The 23,877-nt window shown below is 44.6% G+C and overlaps 1 protein-coding gene across 2 annotated transcripts in view; it reads right to left on the reverse strand.

The window, feature by feature from the left end:
• The window catches only part of pot1 (protection of telomeres 1 homolog), a 106,252-nt gene that overhangs the window by 62,318 nt on the left and 20,057 nt on the right, over window positions 1-23,877 (reverse strand). For both annotated transcript variants that reach the window (XM_030732427.1, XM_030732426.1), the window contains exon 4: window positions 15,308-15,408. In XM_030732427.1, the coding sequence (XP_030588287.1) occupies window positions 15,308-15,408 (101 nt within the window). The remainder of the gene's footprint in view (window positions 1-15,307; window positions 15,409-23,877) is intronic.

Here is a 23,877-nt window from a genome sequence, read left to right on the forward strand (position 1 = left end):
CTCCCATCTCTCCAGGACCTGTACACCTCCAGGACACTGGGGCGTGCAGGTCGGATCACAGCCGACCACTCTCACCCTGGGCACAGACTTTTTGACCCTCTCCCCTCAGGCAGGAGGCTACGGTCCATACGGACCAGAACCTCCCGCCATAAGAACAGTTTCTTCCCCTCTGCTGTTGGACTCATGAACAATTACCCGAAGACTGTTACCACCACCCTCCACAAACGCTGATGACCCTATGTCTATGCACCTGTCTGATTGCACTGATGTACATATTAGTGGAATATAGTTTACATTCTTTTATCTTTTAATTAGTCTCTGCACTGTATATTTTGTAAGCTCTAATATCTCTGTATATTTGCAATTTGTATACTTGTATATTGTCTTATAGTTTTTATACTTATTTGTTTTTTTTCTGATTCTGATTCTGATTCTGATTTCAAACCTTGCTTGGTATTTCACCATGGGAAGCGCCCTCTGGCATGACCAATCATGGAAGTTTCCACTACCACCACATCTGTCCTAGACAAACTTCAAGGACACTGCCCCCCCAACCCCCTTAGAATAGCTCCTGGCCTCACACCAGGCAGTCTTGCTTTCTTCCCCAGGAAGATCATAAAAGCTTCTCAGCGATCCTGGACCAGGACTATCCACTTAACTGTTCGTCGACACAGCTGTCAAGGTAGTCCTTGAACGTGGGTTTTATGGTTAACGTTTTATTACATTGTAGTTATATTTTTGTCACAAAAATATATTTATCGAAGGACCATGTAATGGAGGTCTCTCACTTAGATACAAGGAGATGTGACCTCCGTGAGAATGAACAACGATAATGAGGGGATGACTCGTCTGGCTACAATTTCAACAGGCAGGTCCGGTCAGAACCGATGGCTCCATCTTAAATGAATCCATTGTCCACACTGTAGTTGTTGTAGTTGTCCACTTATTTATTTACAGCAGGCTTAATCCATGATTATACATCCACACAGTGATTATGGAGAGTGAGGAGTCGGATGGAGTGAGATGTATTGAGATGGTGGGAGATGGTGTGGTTTCTGTTGGATGAAAAGAACATAAAGTTGTATATAACTGCATGAACAACATAACTGGACATAAACAATGTAACAAGCAGCGGCAGGCACGTTCTCAATCTAAGGGACTGTCAACAAAGGACAAGCTCACTGTTTGAAGAGCAGATGGGTACACACTTTACACTTACACCAGAATGACAATTTAGGGACGATCCCTTACTGACTGCATAGCAGAGACTACTTCACTACAGCCGTGTAGCATTACATGGTAAACAAACTATCAATTAACTACAGTACAGTGAATTATTGCCATTACATTAGATCACAGTGACTAACAACAGCACCATGCAACAAACAAGGTGTGTGCCACGGGCTAACTAATGCATACAAAATAATATCAACAAGAGTGGAACTGGATATCAACAATAAAGGAACTAACAGGGTAAATAAACAGCACTTACAGTCTCATGGACGCACACCACTAACCCAGCATGAAAAGGGGAGAAAGAAAGTCCACACAGGAAATAAACCATCTGCTGATCGTCCCCGCAAACAGCTTCGACTGACGTCCGCTCTTCTCACATCCGCCCGATGAGAAGCTGGATTCTGAGTCTGCTGATTGGTGCAGGGGGATGGGCCGATTTGACGTTGGTTGGGGGTAGTACCGACGCTCTTTGGTCCGCAGCATGTAAGCTAATGGCGGACCGGATGGCCTTTTGTACAATATACACTGCTCAAAAAAATAAAGGGAACACTCAAATAACACATCCTAGATCTGAATGAATGAAATATTCTCATTGAATACTTTGTTCTGTACAAAGCTGAATGTGCTGACAACAAAATCACACAAAAATCATCAATGGACATCAAATTTATTAACCAATGGAGGCATGGATTTGGAGTCACACACAAAAGTAAAGTGGAAAAACACACTACAGGCTGATCCAACGTTGATGTAATATCCTTAAAACAAGTCAAAATGAGGCTCAGTATTGTGTGTGGCCTCCGTGTGCCTGTAGGAACTCCCTACAATGCCTGGGCATGCTCCTGATGAGGTGGTGGATGGTCTCCTGAGGGATCTCCTCCCAGACCTGGACTAAAGCATCCGCCAACTCCTGGACAGTCTGTGGTGCAACGTGACGTTGGTGGATGGAGCGAGACATGATGTCCCAGACGTGCTCAATCAGATTCAGGTCTGGGGAATGGGCGGGCCAGTCCATAGCTTCAGTGCCTTTATCTTGCAGGAACTGCTGACACACTCCAGCCACATGAGGTCTAGCATTGTTCTACATTAGGAGGAACCCAGGGCCAACCGCACCAGCATATGGTCTCACAAGGGGTCTGAGGATCTCATCTTGGTACCTAATGGCAGTCATGCTACCTCTGGCGAGCACATGGAGGGCTGTGCGGCCCTCCAAAGAAATGCCACCCCACACCATTACTGACCCACTGCCAAACCGGTCATGCTGAAGGATGTTGCAGGCAGCAGATTGCTCTCCACGGCATCTCCAGACTCTGTCACATGTGCTCAGTGTGAACCTGCTTTCATCTGTGAAGAGCACAGGGGGCCAGTGGCCAATTTGCCAATCCTGGTATTCTCTGGCAAATGCCAAGCGTCCTGCACGGTGTTGGGCTGTGAGCACAACCCCCATCTGTGGACGTCAGGCCCTCACACCATCCTCGGTTTCTAACCGTTTGTGCAGACACATGCACCTTTGTGGCCTGCTGAAGGTCATTTTGCAGGGCTCCTTGCACAAAGGTGGAGGTGGCGGTCCTGCTGCTGGGTTGTTGCCCTCCTACGGCCTCCTCCACGTCTCCTGGGGTAGTGGCCTGTCTCCTGGTAGTGCCTCCAGCCTCTGGACACTACGCTGACAGACACAGCAAACCTTCTTGCCACAGGTCGCATTGATGTGACATCCTGGATGAGCTGCACTACCTGAGCCACTTGTGTGGGCTGTAGAGTCCGTCTCATGCTACCACGAGTGTGAAAGCACCACCAACATTCAGAAGTGACCAAAACATCAGCCAGAAAGCATAGGTACTGAGAAGTGGTCTGTGGTCCCCACCTGCAGAACCACTCCTTTATTGAGTGTGTCTTGCTAATTGCCAATAATTTCCACCTGTTGTCTATTCCATTTGCACAACAGTATGTGAAATTGATTGTCAATCAGTGTTGCTTCCTAAGTAGACAGTTTGATTTCACAGAAGTTTGATTTACTTGGAGTTAAATTGTGTTGTTTAAGTGTTCCCTTTACTTTTTTGAGCAGTGTATACGTTTATGGTAGAATTCAGCTCAACATGTATAGAGAGCATGACCCTGCAGCAGCGCACACTCTGCAGACACTTGTGTGTATGATGTTTCTTTGTGCGCGCGGCTGCTAAGTTCTACGTTGTTAAATTTACTCACAAGGAATCAATACCTGCGGTCGCAGAATGACATTATTTGTGCAGATTATGTTTTTTTTCCCTCACACGTGACTTTTGACCTAAATATATTTCCATACTCATTTTATTCATAATGGGAATTTGCAGTTTTCCAGCCAACACTCATTAAAATGGCAACTCTCTGTCTTCAGGGGAGGGGCATGGTCCCAAACAGACTGACAGGTCACATGCAGAGGAGAAGGCCAGGCCAAGAAATTTTCATTTTAGAGTTTCCAACTCATTTTATTTCTCCGTTTCATAAGCGAACTATTCAGACAATTTTTTTGATTAAAATTTTTTTTTTAAAAAGTAGTTACAATTTCAAGTGCTATATCCAAAATTGAAACACTTTTCAATCTTAAAAGGACAATAATATAATACAAGTATTTTCAAGGATTTACAGCACTCATATGAAGCCTGAGTATTGTTTCACTGTTATTTGCAGTCTACCAGATATGGCCAGTTTCATCCACAATGACTTTTGAAAATAGCCTGGAAAGCCAAATTCCTCCGCAGATGCCATGTTTTATGTACACCACATGTGTCAAACTCAAGGCCCACGGGCCAGATCTGGCCCACAAGATAATTGTATTTGGCCCGCGAAATAATTTAATATGGCTATGATTAATGGCCCACCGGTGAAGAGCTCTCCTTATACTACAAATCCCACTATGCACTGCAACAGCAGGTCTTGACCTGTGCAACTTGTTTTCCCAGGTTACCAATGGTACACTGATCAGTGGTCAATGGATAAAAACATCAGTTAGCACTTTTTACAGCAACATATAAGCTAGCCTGACCCCCCCCAAAATGGCCAAAAGAAAAGTGGACTTTGAAAACAGGTGGGAGGCAAAGGACCTGTTCATTGGCATCGGAGGTAAACCCTGACTCTTTTCCCTGCACATCGCAGGCAGGGAAAAGAGTGAAATTATGGGATGGGTACAAGAGAAGATGCAGAGGGGGACCTGCACAGGTGAGCTGACAGTGCATTACACCATGACACACCAGGAAATGCTGCACAGCAAAGTCCTGAACACAGTACACCTCATAACACAGGCAGTGAACTTTATAAAACGTAAAAGTTTAAATCACTGGCAGTTTTGGTCTTTTCTGAAGGAAATACCTTCTAAATTGGTGACATGCCTTATTGCACAGAGGTGCGATGAGCTGCCTGAGGAAGTGTCAATTCATGGAAAGTAAAAAAGAAATTGAATAAAAGAGAAACCAAATAGCTTGTTGCTTCTTGTTTCTGTACTTTTTTGATATCACATCCAAAAAAGAAATTTGCAATTTTTCATCAGCTTGAAATGTTCTCATTTTCCCTGAAATTATTTTTGAATAAATATTATATTTTATTTAATGTGTTGAGCAAAAAGTTGCTGTATTACGGCCATTTAAATTCATATTCCTTTTCAGTTTTAGATGTCCAATAAAAGTTAATCCTGTTTGGTCCACGACTTAGACTGTGTTTTCAATTTTGTCCGTTCTGTGACTGAGTTTAACACCCCTGATGTACACACAGCACTTCAACCACATCCCTTCCTATGCTTCAGTTATACAAACTGAATATGCTTTGTAGATATAGATTGAAGTTCCCTGGATTAATCACTAAAACAGGTAAACACTTAAGTGTTTACCTGAGCTTATATTAACAGCTAATTAAATCAAGAGAAAATACATAAACAAGAAAGTTTCTTATCAAATATTATATTTATAAATCAGGAGAACCCAGAATATAAAGGCCTCTCTCTGACATAAGCCTTTTTCTAAAAAAAAAAAAAAAGATATGGGTGTTTGCACAATAAAGGACACTATTGTCTCTATTTCAAAAACACTTCTATTTAAGTTGGATTTGTCTGGGAGGTCTAGGAGGTGTAACCACACTACCAGGTTTTCTTAACACTTGGCTGAGACAGACTGATGAAAAGGAAACAAAATAACTCAATATTTAACCCTCTGTACTCTATGCTGGCCATTTGTGTCCACTTCAATCTTTTTTTAACCATTTTAACTGTGTTAATGCATATGGAATAAAAATTTACAATGGTCTAGATTTCATTCAGATTTTTTAATTTTCAACTTCAGCTACTGAAATATGTCAATAATGTAGTGTATATATTCAATTGTTCCTCTTGGCTCTATCGTGGACACTTTTGGCCAATTGAAACCCATTCAAAGTTCAAAGTTGCAGCTGCAGGGTAAACAACAGCAACCTCTGGCATTGTTTGTAAATCTGTCCCGGAGTTTGTGCAGGTGCAGCCAAGACTGCTGCCAGAAGTAAGCTTAGCAGCTTCAAGATCATATTTTCTCTGGCAAGAAGGTCATATTCACTGCTTCAAGCACATGTAATGTGCTCAAAGAGCGAAGATGGGGAGAAATCCTCTGTACTTGAAGACACATCAACTCCTGAAGATGAGGGCACACCCTCCTCAGAGGTTGACAGCATCAGCACTGATGAAGAGTACCAGCCAGTGCCTGATTCTACTTCTTTAGGGAGTGAGGACAATACAGACGCAGCAGTTGGATCAGTGGATGTGTCATGATTGGAAACTTATGTGGTTTCCCACTGCTGAAGAGACCCTGCACTTCAATCCAGTACCTGCTGGTCTCACCCCAGGGCCCACCCTGTATGCAATTGCCCACATAAGCAACTTGAGGTCTGCCTTTGACCTGTTTGTCACAGAAGAGATCATTCATCTTCTGTGCACCCACACAAACCTGCATGGGAGGAGGAGGTGTGAGGTTTGGAAGGATGTGGATGAAGTGCAGATGAGAGCCTACATCGGAATTCTGATTTGGTAAGTTAACCATGAAATGAGGGTCACACTCCAACTGACAGAGGGGCTACAAGGACACACTGTCACATGTGAAAACATCTTTACTTCACTTTTCTTGGAACTCCTTGGAACTCCTCAGAAGACAACTGGCTCTGGTTGGTACAATCAAGGAGAAACAAACCAGAGCCACCCCCCCACCTCCTCCAGCTGTGACAGCACAAGATTCTGTCATCTGTCTTTCCTTTCACAAAACTAACATGGCAGTATTCTACACGCCCAAGCGAGAGATGAATGTGCTTCTTTTGTGCACAAACCCCAGGCAACCAGCGGTCAGCGACAGAGAAAAGAGGAAGCCTATAGCAATCCTGGACTCCAACAGGTGTGAAGGGGGCGTGAATAACCTAGATAAGGTTGTTGGCACTATAGGCGTAGGAACCGAATGAGGTAAAACTTTCATACACAGGATAAAGTTTACTTACTGGACAAGAAGTCAATTTGCAATGAGTTGCGGAAAAACCATTTTGGCTCTTCTGCTTAGGCCAATGTTTTTAACTTTTTGTGTACCTGTTTGGCTAAATGCAGGGCTGTATAGAGGCACACAGCTTGTCTATCAAATGTGAGAGGTATCACTTTTATTTATTTCTTTTGCTATTATTTATTTTTTTAATAATAATAATAATAATATTGTTATTTATTTTGATTTATTAGTTTCAAACTGAACAGGCATATTTTAATAGCTGTTTTTTTAGCTTAAAAATTGAATAATTTGTTCATTACATTATCTGTGAGGATTCTTTCATGTCAGAACGTTGTTTAATTAAAGCAGTGTTTTTCAACCAGTGTGCCGCGGCACACTAGCGTGCCGTGGGAGATCGTCAGGTGTGCCGTGGGAAATGATCTAGTTTCACGTAATATGCCACAAGTGTCTGTGCTGTAGTAGTGACTGGAGCATAATCATGTAATACTCTTCCATAATCACTAGACGAGACAGCAGCAGGTAGCGAATTGCATTGTACATAGAGACAAGAGAATTGAGCCGCGTTTCCATACAGAACGACTCTCCGCGGGTCGACTCGACCCCCCGCGATTTGCCGGCATCTCCATTAGAATCAGGTACACTTTTTCCTTACTCACTCACCCGAGGTTCTAAGCGATCCGAGGCGATACAATGTGACGTGGAGGACAGCATGCCACTGACTGGGCAGGGAGTATCGTCTCTAGCGGAGGCATGAGAGCGACTCCTTTACCACAATCATTTTTAAAACCCCACAGCAAGAAACTGGAGGCATGCAAAGCACCAGTTGAATGCCCAGACCGACAGTTTGCAGCGGTAGTTCTGCAACATGAGAGCCATCTTAGACGCACACACAGCATACATATTATAAAGTTAACAATGATAACCTTCATCCATTAAAACACTGTACGGGGGACTTATGGATGATGATGATAATAAACTGTCATTAGCTGTGAGCTTGCCTCTATCTCATGTATTGTTGTGTTGTGTTATTCCTGGTAATAGAATGCTTTGACAGAATTATCCATCCATCCATCCATCCATCCATCCATTTTCTTCCGCTTATCCGGGGCCGGGTCGCGGGGGCAGAAGCCTAAGCAGAGAAGCCCAAGCTTCCCTCTCCCCAGCCACCTCCTCCAGCTCATCCGGAGGGACCCCAAGGCGTTCCCAGGCCAGCCGAGATACATAATCTCTCCAGCGTGTCCTGGGTCTACCACGGGGCCTCTTCCCGGTGGGACATGCCCGGAACACCTCACCCAGGAGGCGGCCAGGAGGCAACCTAATCAGATGCCCGAGCCACCTCAACTGGCTCCTTTCGATGTGGAGGAGCAGCGGCTCTACTCTGAGTCCCTCCCGGATGGCCGCACTCCTCACCTTATCTCTAAGGGAGAGGCCAGCCACCCTTCGAAGGAAACTCATTTCTGCCGCTTGTATTCGCGATCTTATTCTTTCGGTCACTACCCAAAGCTCGTGACCATAGGTGAGGGTAGGAACGTAGATCGACCGGTAAATCGAGAGCTTCGCTTTTACGCTAAGCTCCCTCTTCACCACGACGGACCGGTGCAGCGTCCGCATCACTGCAGAAGCAGCCCCGATCCGCCTGTCGATCTCCCGTTCCCTTCGCCCATCACTCGTGAACAAGACCCCGAGATACTTAAACTCCTCCACTTGAGGCAAGAACTCGTTCCTGAGCCGGAGATGGCACTCCACCCTTTTCCGGCTGAGGACCATGGCCTCAGACTTAGAGGTGCTGATTCTCATGCCAGCCGCTTCACACTCGGCTGCGAACCGTTCCACTGCGAGCTGGAGGCCCCCCCCTGATGAAGCCAACAGAACCGCATCATCTGCAAAAAGCAGAGATGAGACTCTGAGGCCACCAAGGAAGAAGCCTTCCGCCACCTGGCTACGCCTAGAAATTCTGTCCATAAAAATTATGAACAGAATCGGTGACAAAGGGCAGCCCTGACGGAGTCCAACACCCACAGGAAACAAATCCGACTTATTACCGGCTATACGGACCAAGCTCTCACTGTGGTTGTACAGGGACTGAATGGCCCGCAACAATGGGCCAGACACCCCATACTCCCGCAGAACCTCCCAAAGAACACCCCGAGGAACACGGTCGAATGCCTTCTCCAAGTCCACAAAGCACATGTAGACTGGTTGGGCAAACTCCCACGCACACTCGAATATCCTTGAGAGGATAAAGAGCTGGTCCAGCGTTCCACGACCAGGACGAAAACCGCATTGTTCCTCCTGAATCCGAGGTTCGACTAACGGACGCACCCTCCTTTCCAGCACCCTGGCATAGACCTTACCGGGGAGGCTGAGGAGTGTGATCCCCCGAAAGTTGGAGCACACCCTCCGGTCTCCCTTCTTAAAGATGGGGACCACCACCCCGGTCTGCCAATCCAATGGCACTGCCCCAGATCTCCACGCGATGTTGCAGAGGCGTGTCAACCAAGACAGCCCTACAACATCCAGAGCCTTCAGGAACTCAGGGCGAATCTCGTCCACCCCCGGGGCTCTGCCACCAAGGAGTTGTTTAACTACCTCAGTGACCTCACCCCCAGTGATGGTCAAGTCATCCCCCTCATCCCCAGACTCTGCTTCCACTACAGAAGGCGTGTCAGTGGGATTCAGAAGGTCCTCGAAGTATTCCTTCCACCGTCCGACTATAGCCTCAGTTGAAGTCAGCAGCACCCCCCCCCGCACTATAAACAGTGTGAGTGAAGCACTGCTTTCCCCTCCTGAGTCGCCTGACAGTTTGCCAGAATCGCTTCGATGCCGTCCGAAAGTCTTTTTCCATAGCCTCACCAAACTCCTCCCACACCCGAGTTTTTGCTTTGGCCACTACCCGAGCTGCATTCCGCTTGGCCTGTCGATACCTGTCAGCTGCCTCCGGAGTCCCACAGGCTAACCAAGCCCGATAGGACTCTTTCTTCAGCTTGATGGCTCCCTTCACCTCCGGTGACCACCATCTGGTTCGGGGGTTACCACCACGACAGGCACCAACCACCTTGCAGCCACAGCTCTGAGCAGCAGCCTCAACAATGGAGGTGCGGAACATGGTCCATTCAGACTCAATGTCCTCAGCCTCCCTCGGAATGCTGTCGAAGTTCTGCCGGAGGTGGGAGTTGAAGATCTCCCGGACTGGGGCTTCTGCCAGGCGTTCCCAGCGCACCCTCACAATACGTTTAGGTGTGCCAGGTCTGTCCAGCATCTTCCCCCGCCACCTGATCCAACTCACCACCAGGTGGTGATCAGTTGACAGCTCAGCTCCTCTCTTCACCCGAGTGTCCAGAACATACGGCCGCAGATCTGATGATACGATTACAAAATCGATCATCGACCTGCGACCTAGGGTGTCCTGGTGCCATGTGCACTTATGGACATCCTTGTGTTCGAACACGGTGTTTGTTATGGACAAACTGTGGTTTGCACAGAAGTCCAATAACAAAACACCATTCGGGTTCAGATCGGGCAGGCCGTTCCTCCCAATCACGCCCCTCCAGGTCTCACTGTCATTGCCCACGTGAGCGTTGAAGTCTCCCAGCAAGACTATGGAGTCACCAGATGGAGCACTCTCCAGCACCCCACCCAGCAACTCCAAAAAGGGTGGGTACCCTGAACTGTCATTCGGCGCATAAGCGCAAACAACAGTCAGGACCCGTTCCCCAGCCCGAAGGCGCAGGGAAACTACCCTCTCGTCCACCGGTGAAAACTCCGACGTACAGGCAGCAAGCCGGGGGGATACAAGAATACCCACCCCAGCTCGCCGCCTCTCACCGAGGGCAACTCCAGACTGGAACAGAGTCCAGCCCTTCTCCAGGAGACTGGTTCCAGAGCCCAGGCCATGCGTTGAGGTGAGCCCAACTATGTCTAGCTGGTATCTCTCAACCTCACGCACTAGCTCAGGCTCCTTCCCCACCAGAGAGGTGACATTCCATGTCCCAACAGCCAGTTTCGATAGCCGGGGATCGGTCCGCCAGGGCCTCCGCCCTCGGCCACCGCCCGACACACATTGCACCCGACCCCTACGACACCTCCTGCGGGTGGTGGGCCTGCAGGAGGGCGGGCCCATGTAACCTCTTCGGGCTGCGCCCGGCCAAGCACCACGGGCTAATGCCTGGCCACCAGACGCTCTCCCTCGAGCTCCCTCCCCAGGCCTGGCTCCAGGGTGGGGCCCCGGTAACCCTATCCCGGGCAGGGTAAACTGTTCCCTTGTTTTTTCACTCATAAGGGTCTTCTGAACCGCTCTTTGTCTGGACCCTCACCCAGGACCAGTTTGCCAGGGGGACAAGCCCCCAGACAACATAGCTCCTGGGATCACTGGGACACACAAACCCCTCCACCACGATAAGGTGGCGATTCACGGAGGAGTTTGACAGAATTAGAGTTTGCAAAACACTGAAGTTTTCTACTATAAGACCACATTGTTGTGGCATTTGTCATGTTCAAGCTGTGTTTTTGAAGTGGACATGTTAAGTGCACTTTTTATTTGAAAGAAGATATATATTATATGATAAAGTTCTTTTTTGTGTTTATTTGATTCCTATTCAAGACACTTTGATAAGAATGACTATATTGTTAATATAGGCTACAGAGTATCATTTTTTAACATTTTTGGCTAGTGGTGTGCCTCGTGATTTTTTCAATGAAAAAAAATGTACCTTGGCTCAAAAAAGGTTGAAAACACTGAATTAAAGAACCAGTTCTGTTACCAGTCAGCCTACATAAATGCATTATTGACCATTATTAAATGTTTTTCGACCAATAAAACATAAAACTTTGCACTTCTGTGCGTTACTAAATTATTTTTCTGCTACTGAAATATTTAGCTTGAAGGAGTGTGAAGTATGAAGGAGTGTGAAGGCCACATTGAGAAAAAAATTAATCATTTTGTGCATTTTGAGAATAACGTCAAAATCGTCAGTCGTAATTTCAAGTCAAATAACACCCACAGCTGCTTTACTCTCTACAAAATACCTTGGGTAGAAACAACTTGATCAGCTGTGTTATTGTGTCTTGTCCCCTCTGTACTGTATGAAGGTGCAGCCATCCTTCCATCGAACCAGTGCCAGTTTGTGTAGTTTTTCCTTCTGAGCAGATGCAGCTTTCTGCACTCTCTCTTTAACGTCCTCATACTTATCACTACATCATGTTTATGTACTAAAAGAAAAATCATTTCCTTGTTACTAAAAGTATAGTTTCACTAACTCATAATACAAGACATTCTGGAGGGTATAACAGACGTGTCATGGCAGTTGTTTGACTTTAAGCGACTTTAATCTGCACATTTTAACTTTTTTCTCAAAACTTTGAATTTATTCTCAAAATGCACAATTTATTTTTTTTCCTCAATGTGGCCCTAATACTCCTTTGTACTGGTACCAGTGCGGCCAGCTGATAAAGTAAGCCCTACAGCCTGGAATGACGCGGTCATTATGCTTCATAAAAGACTCTAGCCATTTTGTTTGGTGGTTTGTCCATGTCTTATGATTATAAAACATATATATATGTAAATTATACATGCAATAATATAGGTGTACACAAGACTATTTTTTTTCCAAGAAACATTTGAAAAAGAAGAACGTAAAAGATAAAATAGCAGTTTTTATGCTTTGCTCCGAGTATTTACCGATCTATCAGGTTTCCGATATGTGTCCCGCCCCCCCCAATAGTAAACTCCTTCCTACACCCTTGGTTGGCACCTACAGTTGTTGAAGGAAAACCAGTCACTGGCCACTGTCTCTCTTCTACAATGTCTTGGCATACAATGCCTTTGTTCTGTGGACTCAGGCCATCCTGAGTGGGAGTCCTCAAAACCCTACTAACGGGTGTTCCTGGAAGAGCTGGGGCACATGCTGGTGACCCCAGCAATTTCAAGACGACCTTGTCCCCCATGCTCAACAGCCATTGCTGCAATAGTTGCTGGGATACAGCAGCCTGAATCATAATGTGGTCCACAGCCTGCCAACAAAATCAGGAGAAGGTCAGAACTGTGCAACAGAAGAATGGGAATCACTTGCTCTAGCTGTGTAAAGTGTGTCTGCAAGGACCATTCTACTGTGGTTTGCACATCCTGCCACCCTTGACCATGCAAACACAGGCACTAAAACACATTTCTAAAGCATTCTGTAAAAACAAACAAAAAAACACTGAAAATAATAAGTGGCCATTTTTGGCAACTAACAAGCTGAGAGGGAGTTTTTCGTTTTTTTCATCACTGCACAAAAAAGTAATGATACATAAAAATCATTGATACTTCAAATAATTAGCATGCATTTAGCTATGACGAAGGTTAAAAAATAAATTATATTGCATGTGTTATTTGGTAAAAAAAAAATGTGATTTTATAATTTTCTCATTTTATAAATCTTTAGGATTATATGATATAACTGTTATTTAAAGGGTTAAAATTCTGAGTTTGAATGAAATTTTGGTTTTAATGTCAAGGACTGATGCAAATTTTAAAGATCAAGTTTTGAAAGTGAGAAAATTAGTTCTAAAAATTCTCTAAAATAAATATTTTTGAACATAAAAAGGAGGTGGCCATTTTTGGCCACGAACAAGCTGAGAGGGAGTTTTTAGGTTTTTTCATCACTGCGCAAAAAGTAATGATTAACAAAAAATCAGTGATACTGCTGATAATTGACATGCATTTAGCTGCAGTGAAGGTTAAAAAATAAATCAGGTTGCATGTGTTATTTGGTAAAAAAATTTAAATTTATAATTTTCTCATTTTATAAATGATTACGACTATATGATATAACTAAATTTAAACCTTTTAAATCCCAGAGTTTGAACCAAATTTTGGTTCTAATGACAAGGACTGATGCAAATTTTAAAAAAAAACAAAATCAAGTTGTGAAAGTGTGAAAATCGGTTAAAAAAATTTTAATTTTAGAACATTTTTAGAACAAACATGAGGTGGCCATTTTTGGCCACGAACAAGCTGAGAGGGAGTTTTTTCAATTTTGCTTTCCCTGCAAAAAAATATTAATGCATAATAATCAGTGTTCTTATTAATCAGTTACATATCTCAGACTGTACTATTGATAATACAAGAGAATCCCACAGCATTGAGAATATATAAAGTATTCAGCTTTGAGGTAATTTGCCAACAAGTGCATTGTCCAAACAAAGTGGCATTTGAACATTAATAAATAAAAAAGGAATGAACATTTTATATTTATGTGAAGAACTGATGTTAGTTAAAAACTTTATGCAAAACTTTATCAAAAAACAAGAAAAATGTAAAAAATTATGCCCTCTGTTTGTTAGTGGCCATTTTTCTTTTTCCAATGAACAAGCTGAAAGCGTAGTAAAAACGAACAAGTTCAGAGGGTTAAGAGGCGTGAGAGAGAGAAGATTTAGATTTAAGAGGCATGCACCACACATCAGTCAAAAACATCATAGCATCATGTGATATTCACAAATCAGGTGTGAATGTGACCAAAGATTTACTGTTTAGAAACATCACTGTCAGCACCTCTTTGTAAATAACACTGAAACATTTACAATGTTCTGTTGTTCTGTGTCTTTTTGCTTTGATGTCTGGTTGAGAGAAAAGTCTAAAATAAGCGAAGACTGTAGTTTAAAGAGAGCTCCCCAACCCCCAGGCCACAGACCAGCCTGCAGGTCATTTGGTTCTGGGCCGCACTGAAAGAATAAATAACTTCCATTTTACAATAATAATTTCAATTTTATTTATTATATGAAAAATGGGGAAATTCTTATATTTAGCAAAACTGGGGATAGCAGTGAGGCGGACCCAGCTGACACTCTTCGGTGCACAACACAGCATCTCTGCAATCACTCTCCATGTGAAATCAAAGCTTCCTGTTACTGTAGGGATTCTGACAGTGTAGTGGTGTGGGCCAGCTGACACTTAGGGAAGCTGATCCCAGCCAACCCACAAGCTAGCAAAAAATGAGTTGCAGAGAAAAAAGCTCGGGCCTCACACTGATTCAGCATTATGGTGAGTTGTATTTTTCAAGCATTTCAAAAATATAAAAAACAAAAAAAACAAAAAAAAAATAAAAACACAGGAAAACAAATCATGTACAGGCGTCATATTCCGACATGGGGCACTGAAGTTACCTGAGTTATTATAACTTTTCATATTTGACCAATCTCTCAAAATGTTTGGGATACAACAGGATAACAGGCAGTAAGCAGTGTGGGCTGACAGCGCTCTGTGGTGAGATTTGTTTTTATTTGTTATATTTGTTTTTGCGGTGTATCTTATTTTGAAGGCATATTTAAATGTTAACATGGAGACCAGAGAGTGTTGGGGGCAGAGAGGATACTCATGTGTTGTGATGTTAGGAGGACGCTGCTGATAAAGTTGCATACATGTACACAGTGGATTCACATTTATTATTATATTTAGAAAATGTCACAGTTTTAATGATGGTCATATCATATTTTGTTGTATTTATCCGCCAATCCTTAAAGGGTGGTCCGTGAAAATATTGTCTGACATTAAATCAGTCTGTGGAGCAAAAAAGGTTGGGAACCACTGGTTTAAAGTCTTATCTTATCTGAGGACCTACCCCTTGGTAGACAGAGTGATTGAAGTTCTTGGCCAGTGTTCCAAACAAGATGACATTGATGGACAAGCTCTGAGATGAGATGCTCAACACGGAACCTTCTTCTGAAAAACAGAATACAGACTGTTAAAACTTGAAAGAGTCAGGAAGAAGATTCAAGAGTCCAGGTTGCAGGGGCAGCAGTTGAAACAGAGATTCCCAGATCTCCTTGGACATGAATACTGATGGATGCCTAGTGAAGATACGCAAGCTCCATTTGTTTTGTATGATAAACCTTTAGGTTTTTGATTGACTGCCAGACAAAAGAAACTGTTTAGAGTTTCATATTTAAAAATAAATAAATAAAATTAAATGCAATAAAAATTTGAGATTTCTATGATCAAACAGTTATTATTAATGTGTTAACAATATAAGTATAAATTATATGGTTCCGCATCCTAAATTTATGGCTCCTTATTTCTCGGATATGCAGCAAAAAAAAAAAAAAAAAAAAATCTGTTTAGGTCATATGTCTGTGTAGATTCTCAGTTATCCAGGTCATAGTAGTCTCTGGAGCTTGAAAAAGGCGACTGGACTTCTTTTTGTTTCTTGAAGACGTTTCACCTCTCATCCGAAAGGCTTCTTCAGTTCTCAACCAAATGGTGGAGAGACCCAGGTATTTAAACCCCTGTGGGCGTAGTCCCCTGGAGGTGGTTATGACCCTCTATTGATCATGTGCGTGAACACATGTGCCCAGGTGTGAAGGGGGCGTGGGTCATATTTAATCAGTGGTTTCAGTTGAAACCAATTTAGGACTCCGCTCCATTGTTTCCTGTGGCCTATTGAGGTCACTGGAACAAAGGTGTGAATGGGGGTTGAGACGTCTGGGAAGGGAGCTCAGGACAGCACTGTAAGCGGGGGAAAGTTGGTGACGTAATCCACCTCCTCTGTTCAATGATGGTTGTTCACAGTGGACATAGATGGCTTCTTTCACTCCTCTTTCAAACCATCTGTTTTCCCTGTCCAAAATGTGGACATTGGCATCCTCAAAAGAGTGCCCTTTTTCCTTCAGATGCAGATGTACTGCTGAATCTTGTCCTGTCGAGGTGGCTCTTCTATGTTGTGCCATTCGTTTGTGAAGAGGCTGTTTGGTTTCACCAATGTAGAGGTCCGAGCACTCTTCACTGCACTGAACAGCATACACTACATCGCTGATCTTGTGTTTGGCGGGTTTGTCCTTGGGATGAACCAGTTTTTGTCTTAGGGTGTGACTTGGTTTGAAGTATACTGAGATGTCATGCTTGGAGAAAATTCTTCTGAGTTTCTCTGACAAGCCTGACACATATGGGATGACAATGTTGTTCCTCTTGTCCTTCCTATTCTCTGTAGTTTGTGTTTGGCCTTCATTCCTGTGCATCTTAGCTGATTTGATGAAGGCCCAGTTGGGGTAACCGCATGTTTTGAGGGCTTTCTCAATGTGTGTGTGTTCCTTATGCTTCCCTTCTGCCTTAGAGGGAACACTTTCCGCACGGTGTTGTAGGGTCCTGATCACCCCAAGTTTGTGTTCCAGAGGGTGGTGGGAGTCAAAGAGGAGATACTGGTCTGTGTGGTCTCCTCTTTGACTCCCACCACCCTCTGGAACACCACCATGATGGTTGTTCACAGTGGACATAGATGGCTTCTTTCACTCCTCTTTCAAACCATCTGTTTTCCCTGTCCAAAATGTGGACATTGGCATCCTCAAAAGAGTGCCCTTTTTCCTTCAGATGCAGATGTACTGCTGTGAACAACCATCATTGAACAGAGGAGGTGGATTACGTCACCAACTTTCCCCCGCTTACAGTGCTGTCCTGAGCTCCCTTCCCAGACGTCTCAACCCCCATTCACACCTTTGTTCCAGTGACCTCAATAGGCCACAGGAAACAATGGAGCGGAGTCCTAAATTGGTTTCAACTGAAACCACTGATTAAATATGACCCACGCCCCCTTCACACCTGGGCACATGTGTTCACGCACATGATCAATAGAGGGTCATAACCACCTCCAGGGGACTACGCCCACAGGGGTTTAAATACCTGGGTCTCTCCACCATTTGGTTGAGAACTGAAGAAGCCTTTCGGATGAGAGGTGAAACGTCTTCAAGAAACAAAAAGAAGTCCAGTCGCCTTTTTCAAGCTCCAGAGATCTGTTTAGGTCATTACAGATTAAATGTTTAATGTTTTTTTTTTTTAATTGTGTATTTATTGGAGAGCACAAAAATATTAGTGAGATAGATATAATGCCAAATCCAACACTATGGTCAGCATTTTCCCATTATGCCGGCAGCAGGTGCATTTTCCACTTACTCCACCACTCTGCGCCGTCTACTTTATAATTTTCCTTAAAAAAAAAAAAAAAAATGGTTTTGCACCGTTCGCCGTCTCCATTTCCAGCGCAATATTTACATTCTTTCAATCTGAGCCATTTGATTGGTTCACGGCTGCCATGTGACTATTCATATCGTCTGCTGCCGTCATGGCTTCGGTCTCAGTCATGAGGCGCCTGCTACTTTGGCATGCCCCCCTGCTACTCCAAAACAATTTGAAAGCCCTGGTGGTACGTTGTGCAAATATGACAGTCTCAGTCTATAACCAACAATAGAGAAAATGGGAACCTGTTCATCCTGCAATTAGAAACACACAAGGCTGTTTGTGTTTAAATTAGGGGTGGAACCCGATTAAAAAAAATTGATCGAGGGCGCCTGGGTGGCTCAGTGGTGAAGCCGGCGACCACATACACACGCCGCGTGGCGGTGCCGGTGGCGCGGGTTCGCGTCCCGGCCCGTCGCCAATTTGCCCGCGTGTCTTCCCCCGTATCTTTCCCCATTTCCTGTCACACTCCACTGTAGACAAAAGCTGCTGTGGCCAAAAATGCAAAAAAAAAAAAAAAAAAAAAAAAAATTAATCAAATTAATTAGAAGCTTTGTAATTAATTAATCGAAATTAATCGCATTTTAATCACATTTAAATATTTGACATGATAAATATTATTTTAAGTTTGGTTGATGAGTGAATCAATATACATAAGCTTAAACTTCAAAATTGTTTATTTTCCCACCAGTCTACTATACAGACCAACGAAGGGTGGAAGTGCTCCTGTGATAAGCAAACTCCTGAAATTAAAGTTACGCATCATAACTGGATAGTTTTATTCAACATTAATGTCTCACTTAATATAGTTGGAAATTAATCACTCAGCTGTATTCCTTGATGTTGAAATGTGTTGTGCTTGTTTTAAACAGCTTATTTTGAATGAAAGAATTAAAATTAAACCACAAAAAGGAGCAAAAGTTCATTCTCCATTTAACCAGCTGCTTTTACACAGCTGTGCTTCACACTCTCAGCTACTAGGCAACATGAGCTACGCTGAGGTGACGGCAGGCGACGCCGATATGAAGGCTAGCCAATAACTTCCGGCCTTTGCAGTCTACGTGGGCCGGGTCCTTCGAAGGATGCGACAATTTGGACATTGTGCGTCGAAATAATCTGTATGCCTGGAACTCGTGCACTGAGAAACGTTCCACGGTGCAAAGTGTGATTAAAATGGGTTAAAATTTTTAATTCGTTATTTTCCCCGTAATTAATTAATCGAAATTAACGTGTTAAAGTCCCACCCCTAGTTTAAATTAGGGATGGCACGATACCACTTTTTTATGTCCGATACCGATATTTTACATTTGGATATCGGCCAATACCGATATAAATACGATATTTAAACTTTATCCAGGCACTTAAAAACATTTAAAAAAAATAAATTAAAAAAAGAAGTCAACAGTCTCTCACACAACAAAATCAAAGTCTTTTAGTTGTCCCACATACAAGACTAAGGACCAGGGCGGGCAGAGCTTTTTAGGCAGTGGCACCAAAGCTCTGGAACTGTTTACCACTCCAGCTCCATTTAGCTGACTCTGTGGTGCCATTTAAAAAATAGTTGAAAACTTTTCTGTTTAACCAGGCTTTCTGGTTTCTGACTTTATTTTTATTCTTTTTCTTTTAATATGGTAATGTTATTATGTTTTTAACATAGTGTTTTCTGGGGGTGGGGGTGGGGGGTTAATGTTGTGTTTTAATTATTGTACAGCGCCTTTCTGTCTGTGAAAAATGTTATATAAATAAACTTTACTTACAACAATAACTATCACCTGAATCCTGTTGCTTCTGTGTGAGAAGGTGATGTTTATGGCATGTTGCAAATTTCATTAGGGCTGCAGCTATCAATAATTTTAGCAATTGCATATTCTATTTATATTGATTACCTGGATAAGAAATACTTTTTTCACATTAACAGTTCATCTGCATATTTTAACTTTCGTACTGCAGTTTTTTTTTTTTCCAAGATGGCGCCACGGTAGGCAGCCTGTTACTGCAGCTCCAGGTTACTTCCCTTTCTTGTGTGTTTTTCTTGTGTTTTTAGTTTTTCTTTCAGACTCTTAGTTTCGTAGTTATATTAGATATCAAACCCGCCATGGACCTGCGAAGTTTCATTAGAGTAGTGGCATTCCTTATACTCTTTTTGGGACTTTTCACCACTTCATCTGGAGAACCGGTAAGCCACTGTATTGTTTACAGCCGGGATCAGCTGTTAGCCCTGTGCAACAGGAGCGTACTCCCGGAGGAGCGACCCGAGATTCCGAAGGAATTACGGCGTCGGAGGAGGAGATGCAGAGCTGGAGCGAAGTACCGGGAGAGGAGGAGACGGTACAAACCGAGCATTCCATCTATTCTCATGGGTAACGTAAGATCTTTACCCAACAAGATGGAAGAGCTGGCGGCGCTAACCAGACTGCAGTGGGAGTACCAGCAGAGCAGCCTCCTGCTGTTCACGGAGACTTGGCTCACGGACCACACACCGGACTCCGTAGTAACATTGGAGGGCTTTCAACTGGTGAGAGCGGACCGGAGCATGCGGGAGAGTGGTAAGAGGAGAGGTGGGGGACTGGCGATGTACGTTAATGAGAGATGGTGTAACCCAGGACACATCACTGTGAAGGAGCAGCGCTGTACCAAAGACATTGAACTGTTAGCGGTTAGCGTTCGGCCATACCACCTGGCCCGGGAGTTTTCACATGTTATTGTGTTAACTGTTTACATCCCGCCGTCGGCCGACGCTACAGCAACCTGTGAGGACATCCACACCACCGTCTCTCAGTTACAGACGGCACATCCGCAGTCCCTGATTATCATCTCTGGGGACTTCAACCATGCCTCACCTTCTTCCACTCTCCCTAACTTCACCCAATATGTTGACTGCCACACAAGGGACAATAAAACTCTAGACCTGCTGTTTGCTAACACAAAGGAGGCTTACAGCTCATCACCTCTACCCCCGCTTGGCCACTCAGACCACAACCTGGTCATTCTTCACCCCACCTACACCCCCATTGTGAAGAGGAAACCCCCCACCAAGAAGACAATAAGACTGTGGTCTGAGGACTGCAGTGAGGCCCTGAGAGACTGTTTTGAATGTACAGACTGGCAGGAACTCTGCAGGCCTCATGGTGAGGACATCGACGCCCTCACCCACTGCATCACAGACTACATGAACTTCTGTGTGGAGAACACTGTGCCAACCAAGAAGGTACGGTGCTTCTCCAACAATAAACCGTGGGTGACCCCAGAGCTGAAGGCCCTGCTGAACGAGAAGAAGAGGGCCTTCAGATCTGGAGACAAGGAGGAACTGAGGAGAGTGCAAAAGGATGTAAAATACAAGATCCGGAGAGGCAAAGAGAGCTTCAGGAGGAAGATGGAGGAACAGCTCCAACATAACAAAGTCCGAGAAGTCTGGAGAAACATGAAAAAAATCTCTGGCCACTTTGAGGACAATGGAGGAGCCACAGTGTCTGCTGACCGGGGGTGGGATAACAACTTGAATCTGTTTTTCAATAGATTTGACTCTGGGTCGTTGACCACCTCCCCCACCCCTCAGCTCCCATCTGCCCCCTTCTCTATGCTGACCCCCCTCTCTCCTGGTGCAATGCTATCATTGCCTGCACTCTCCTCACCCTCACCCACAGCAGAGCCAGCCCCATCACCCACCCCAACCCAGCCTCACATCCACCTCACAGCTGATCAGGTGAGAAGTCAGCTCAGGAAGACGAAGATCAGGAAGGCAGCGGGTCCAGATGGAATCAGCCCCAGAGTGCTCAGGGATTGTGCAGACCAGCTCTGTCAGGTGGTCCTGCACATCTTCAACCTGAGCCTGAATCTGGAGAGGGTTCCTGAACTGTGGAAGACTTCCTGCATAGTTCCAGTGCCAAAGATCGCACAGCCCAGGGAGTCCAACCACTACAGACCTGTGGCCTTGACTTCTCACCTGATGAAGACCATGGAGAGGCTCATCCTGCACCACCTCCGCCCACTGGTGAGCTCAGCGCTGGACCCCCTGCAGTTCGCCTACCAGCCTGGCATCGGGGTGGACGATGCCGTCATCTACCTGCTGCACAGATCCCTCTCTCACCTAGAGCAGGCAGGGAACACTGTGAGGGTCATGTTCTTTGACTTCTCCAGTGCTTTCAACACCATCCAGCCTGCACTGTTGAGAGGGAAGATGGAGGGAGCCGGAGTGGACAGGCAGCTGACGGCATGGATCATCGACTATCTCACCAACAGACCACAGTATGTGAGGTGCCATGACTGTGTGTCTGATGTAGTAGTCTGCAGCACGGGGGCGCCACAGGGCACGGTCCTCTCACCCTTTCTGTTCAGTCTGTACACCTCAGATTTCAGGTACAATTCAGACCATTGCCACCTACAGAAGTTCTCAGATGATACGGCCATCATCGGATGCGTATCAGATGGGAACGACCAGGAATACAGGGGTGTCATCAGTGACTTTGTCGGCTGGTGTGAGAACAACGCACTCCAAATCAACGCCAGCAAGACGAAGGAGATGATCATAGACTTCAGGAGGAAGCCACCCCCTACAGCACTGGTGAACATCCAGGGAAAGGACATTGAGACAGTGGTCTTCTACAAATACCTGGGTGTTCATCTCAATAGCAAGCTGGACTGGACTACAAACACAGACGTCCTGTATAAGAAGGGCCAGAGTCGACTACACCTGCTGAGAAGACTGAGGTCCTTTGGTGTCTGCAGGACTCTGTTAAAGACTTTTTATGACTCAGTGGTAGCATCTGCCCTTTTCTACGCAGTGGCCTGCTGGGGGGGTGGATGCACCGAAAGGGACAGGAGCAGGATCGACAAACTGGTGCGGAGGTCTAGCTCTGTGTTGGGATGTCCTCTGGAGTCTGTGATGGTGATGGGTGAGAGGAGGATGTTAGCAAAGCTGACATCCATCATGGACAACCCCCATCACCCTCTGCATGAGACCGTGGGTGAACTGAGCAGCTCCTTCAGTCAGAGACTGAAACATCCTCGCTGCAGGAAGGAGCGCTTTCGCAGGTCATTCATCCCAACAGTAGTTAGACTGTATAACACATCATAATGTCTTGAGTCACTTGGACACTTTACCTCCTCTGCCATCACTTTATCCATACAGTCAGATACATTTTATTTATTACACTCACCCATATAATGCATACCGTGTATGCTGTGTACCTTACCGGCTACAAATGTATATAATATTTTGATATCTTTATATAGTGTTTTGACGTGTGTGTGTATATGTGTGTATATGTAAATGTGGGTATTGACACTGATATATATATTTATGTATATAGTGCTTATGTATATGTGTATAGTTTTTTGCTATTTTATTCTATTTTATTTTATTCTATTGAATTTTAGTTTTTAGTTTAGTTATTTGTTCTTACTCATCCTTTTCATTTTTTCTCGGTATTGAGCTGCTGTAATGCACAAATTTCCCCGTCGTGGGATTATTAAAGTTTTATCTTATCTTATCTTATCTTCCCTGTGTGAAACAAACAGGGTGGATGGAGCAGCTACAAAGTTCTCTTTTCTTCACTTACTGATCAGGTGGTTGATGAAAAACCTCCAGCTGTTTCCCAGTAACGGTTTAATGGAGGTTACAGGGACGAAAAAGTTTCATTTGGACACTAGAAAAACATTTCCTTCTGCTCCATCTGAGCGCGCCGGCTCCGCCTCTTTCCGCTTGTGCAGACAGACTGCACCTAAATCAGCTGACTGCTGCTGTTGCGTCATCAGTGTTTATGTTGAAAAACTGGGGGCTGTGTGAGCGTAATCTTGTAATGCTTTATATTCACAAGCATTCTCCTAAATACGTTTCTACTGCAGGTCTATAGTCACAAATCAGGGATTAAAGTATTAAAAATATTTTGACGGGGAAGGGGTCCTTCCGGTACCGGACGGTCACCAGCGCTAATAGCTGCGCTCACTAACAGTATGTCCGGGAGCTGAAGTAGAGAAAAAAAAAATAACAGCTGGTTCTCTGCACAGCGAGCACAACACACAAACAAGGCAGAGAGCGGTGGAGGCGGAAAAACATGTCAGCGATGATCCACTCAGTGTCAAAGGGAATCCATCGCAGCGACGGAGAACTTTATAGAATCTGCGGAGGCTTTTTTTTAAACTCCTGATGCCCCACCCCATTCCAGTAGGTGGTGGTAATGCAGCTCT

This window comes from Archocentrus centrarchus, chromosome 6 (assembly GCF_007364275.1).
Source record: "Archocentrus centrarchus isolate MPI-CPG fArcCen1 chromosome 6, fArcCen1, whole genome shotgun sequence".
NCBI lineage: Eukaryota > Metazoa > Chordata > Actinopteri > Cichliformes > Cichlidae > Archocentrus > Archocentrus centrarchus.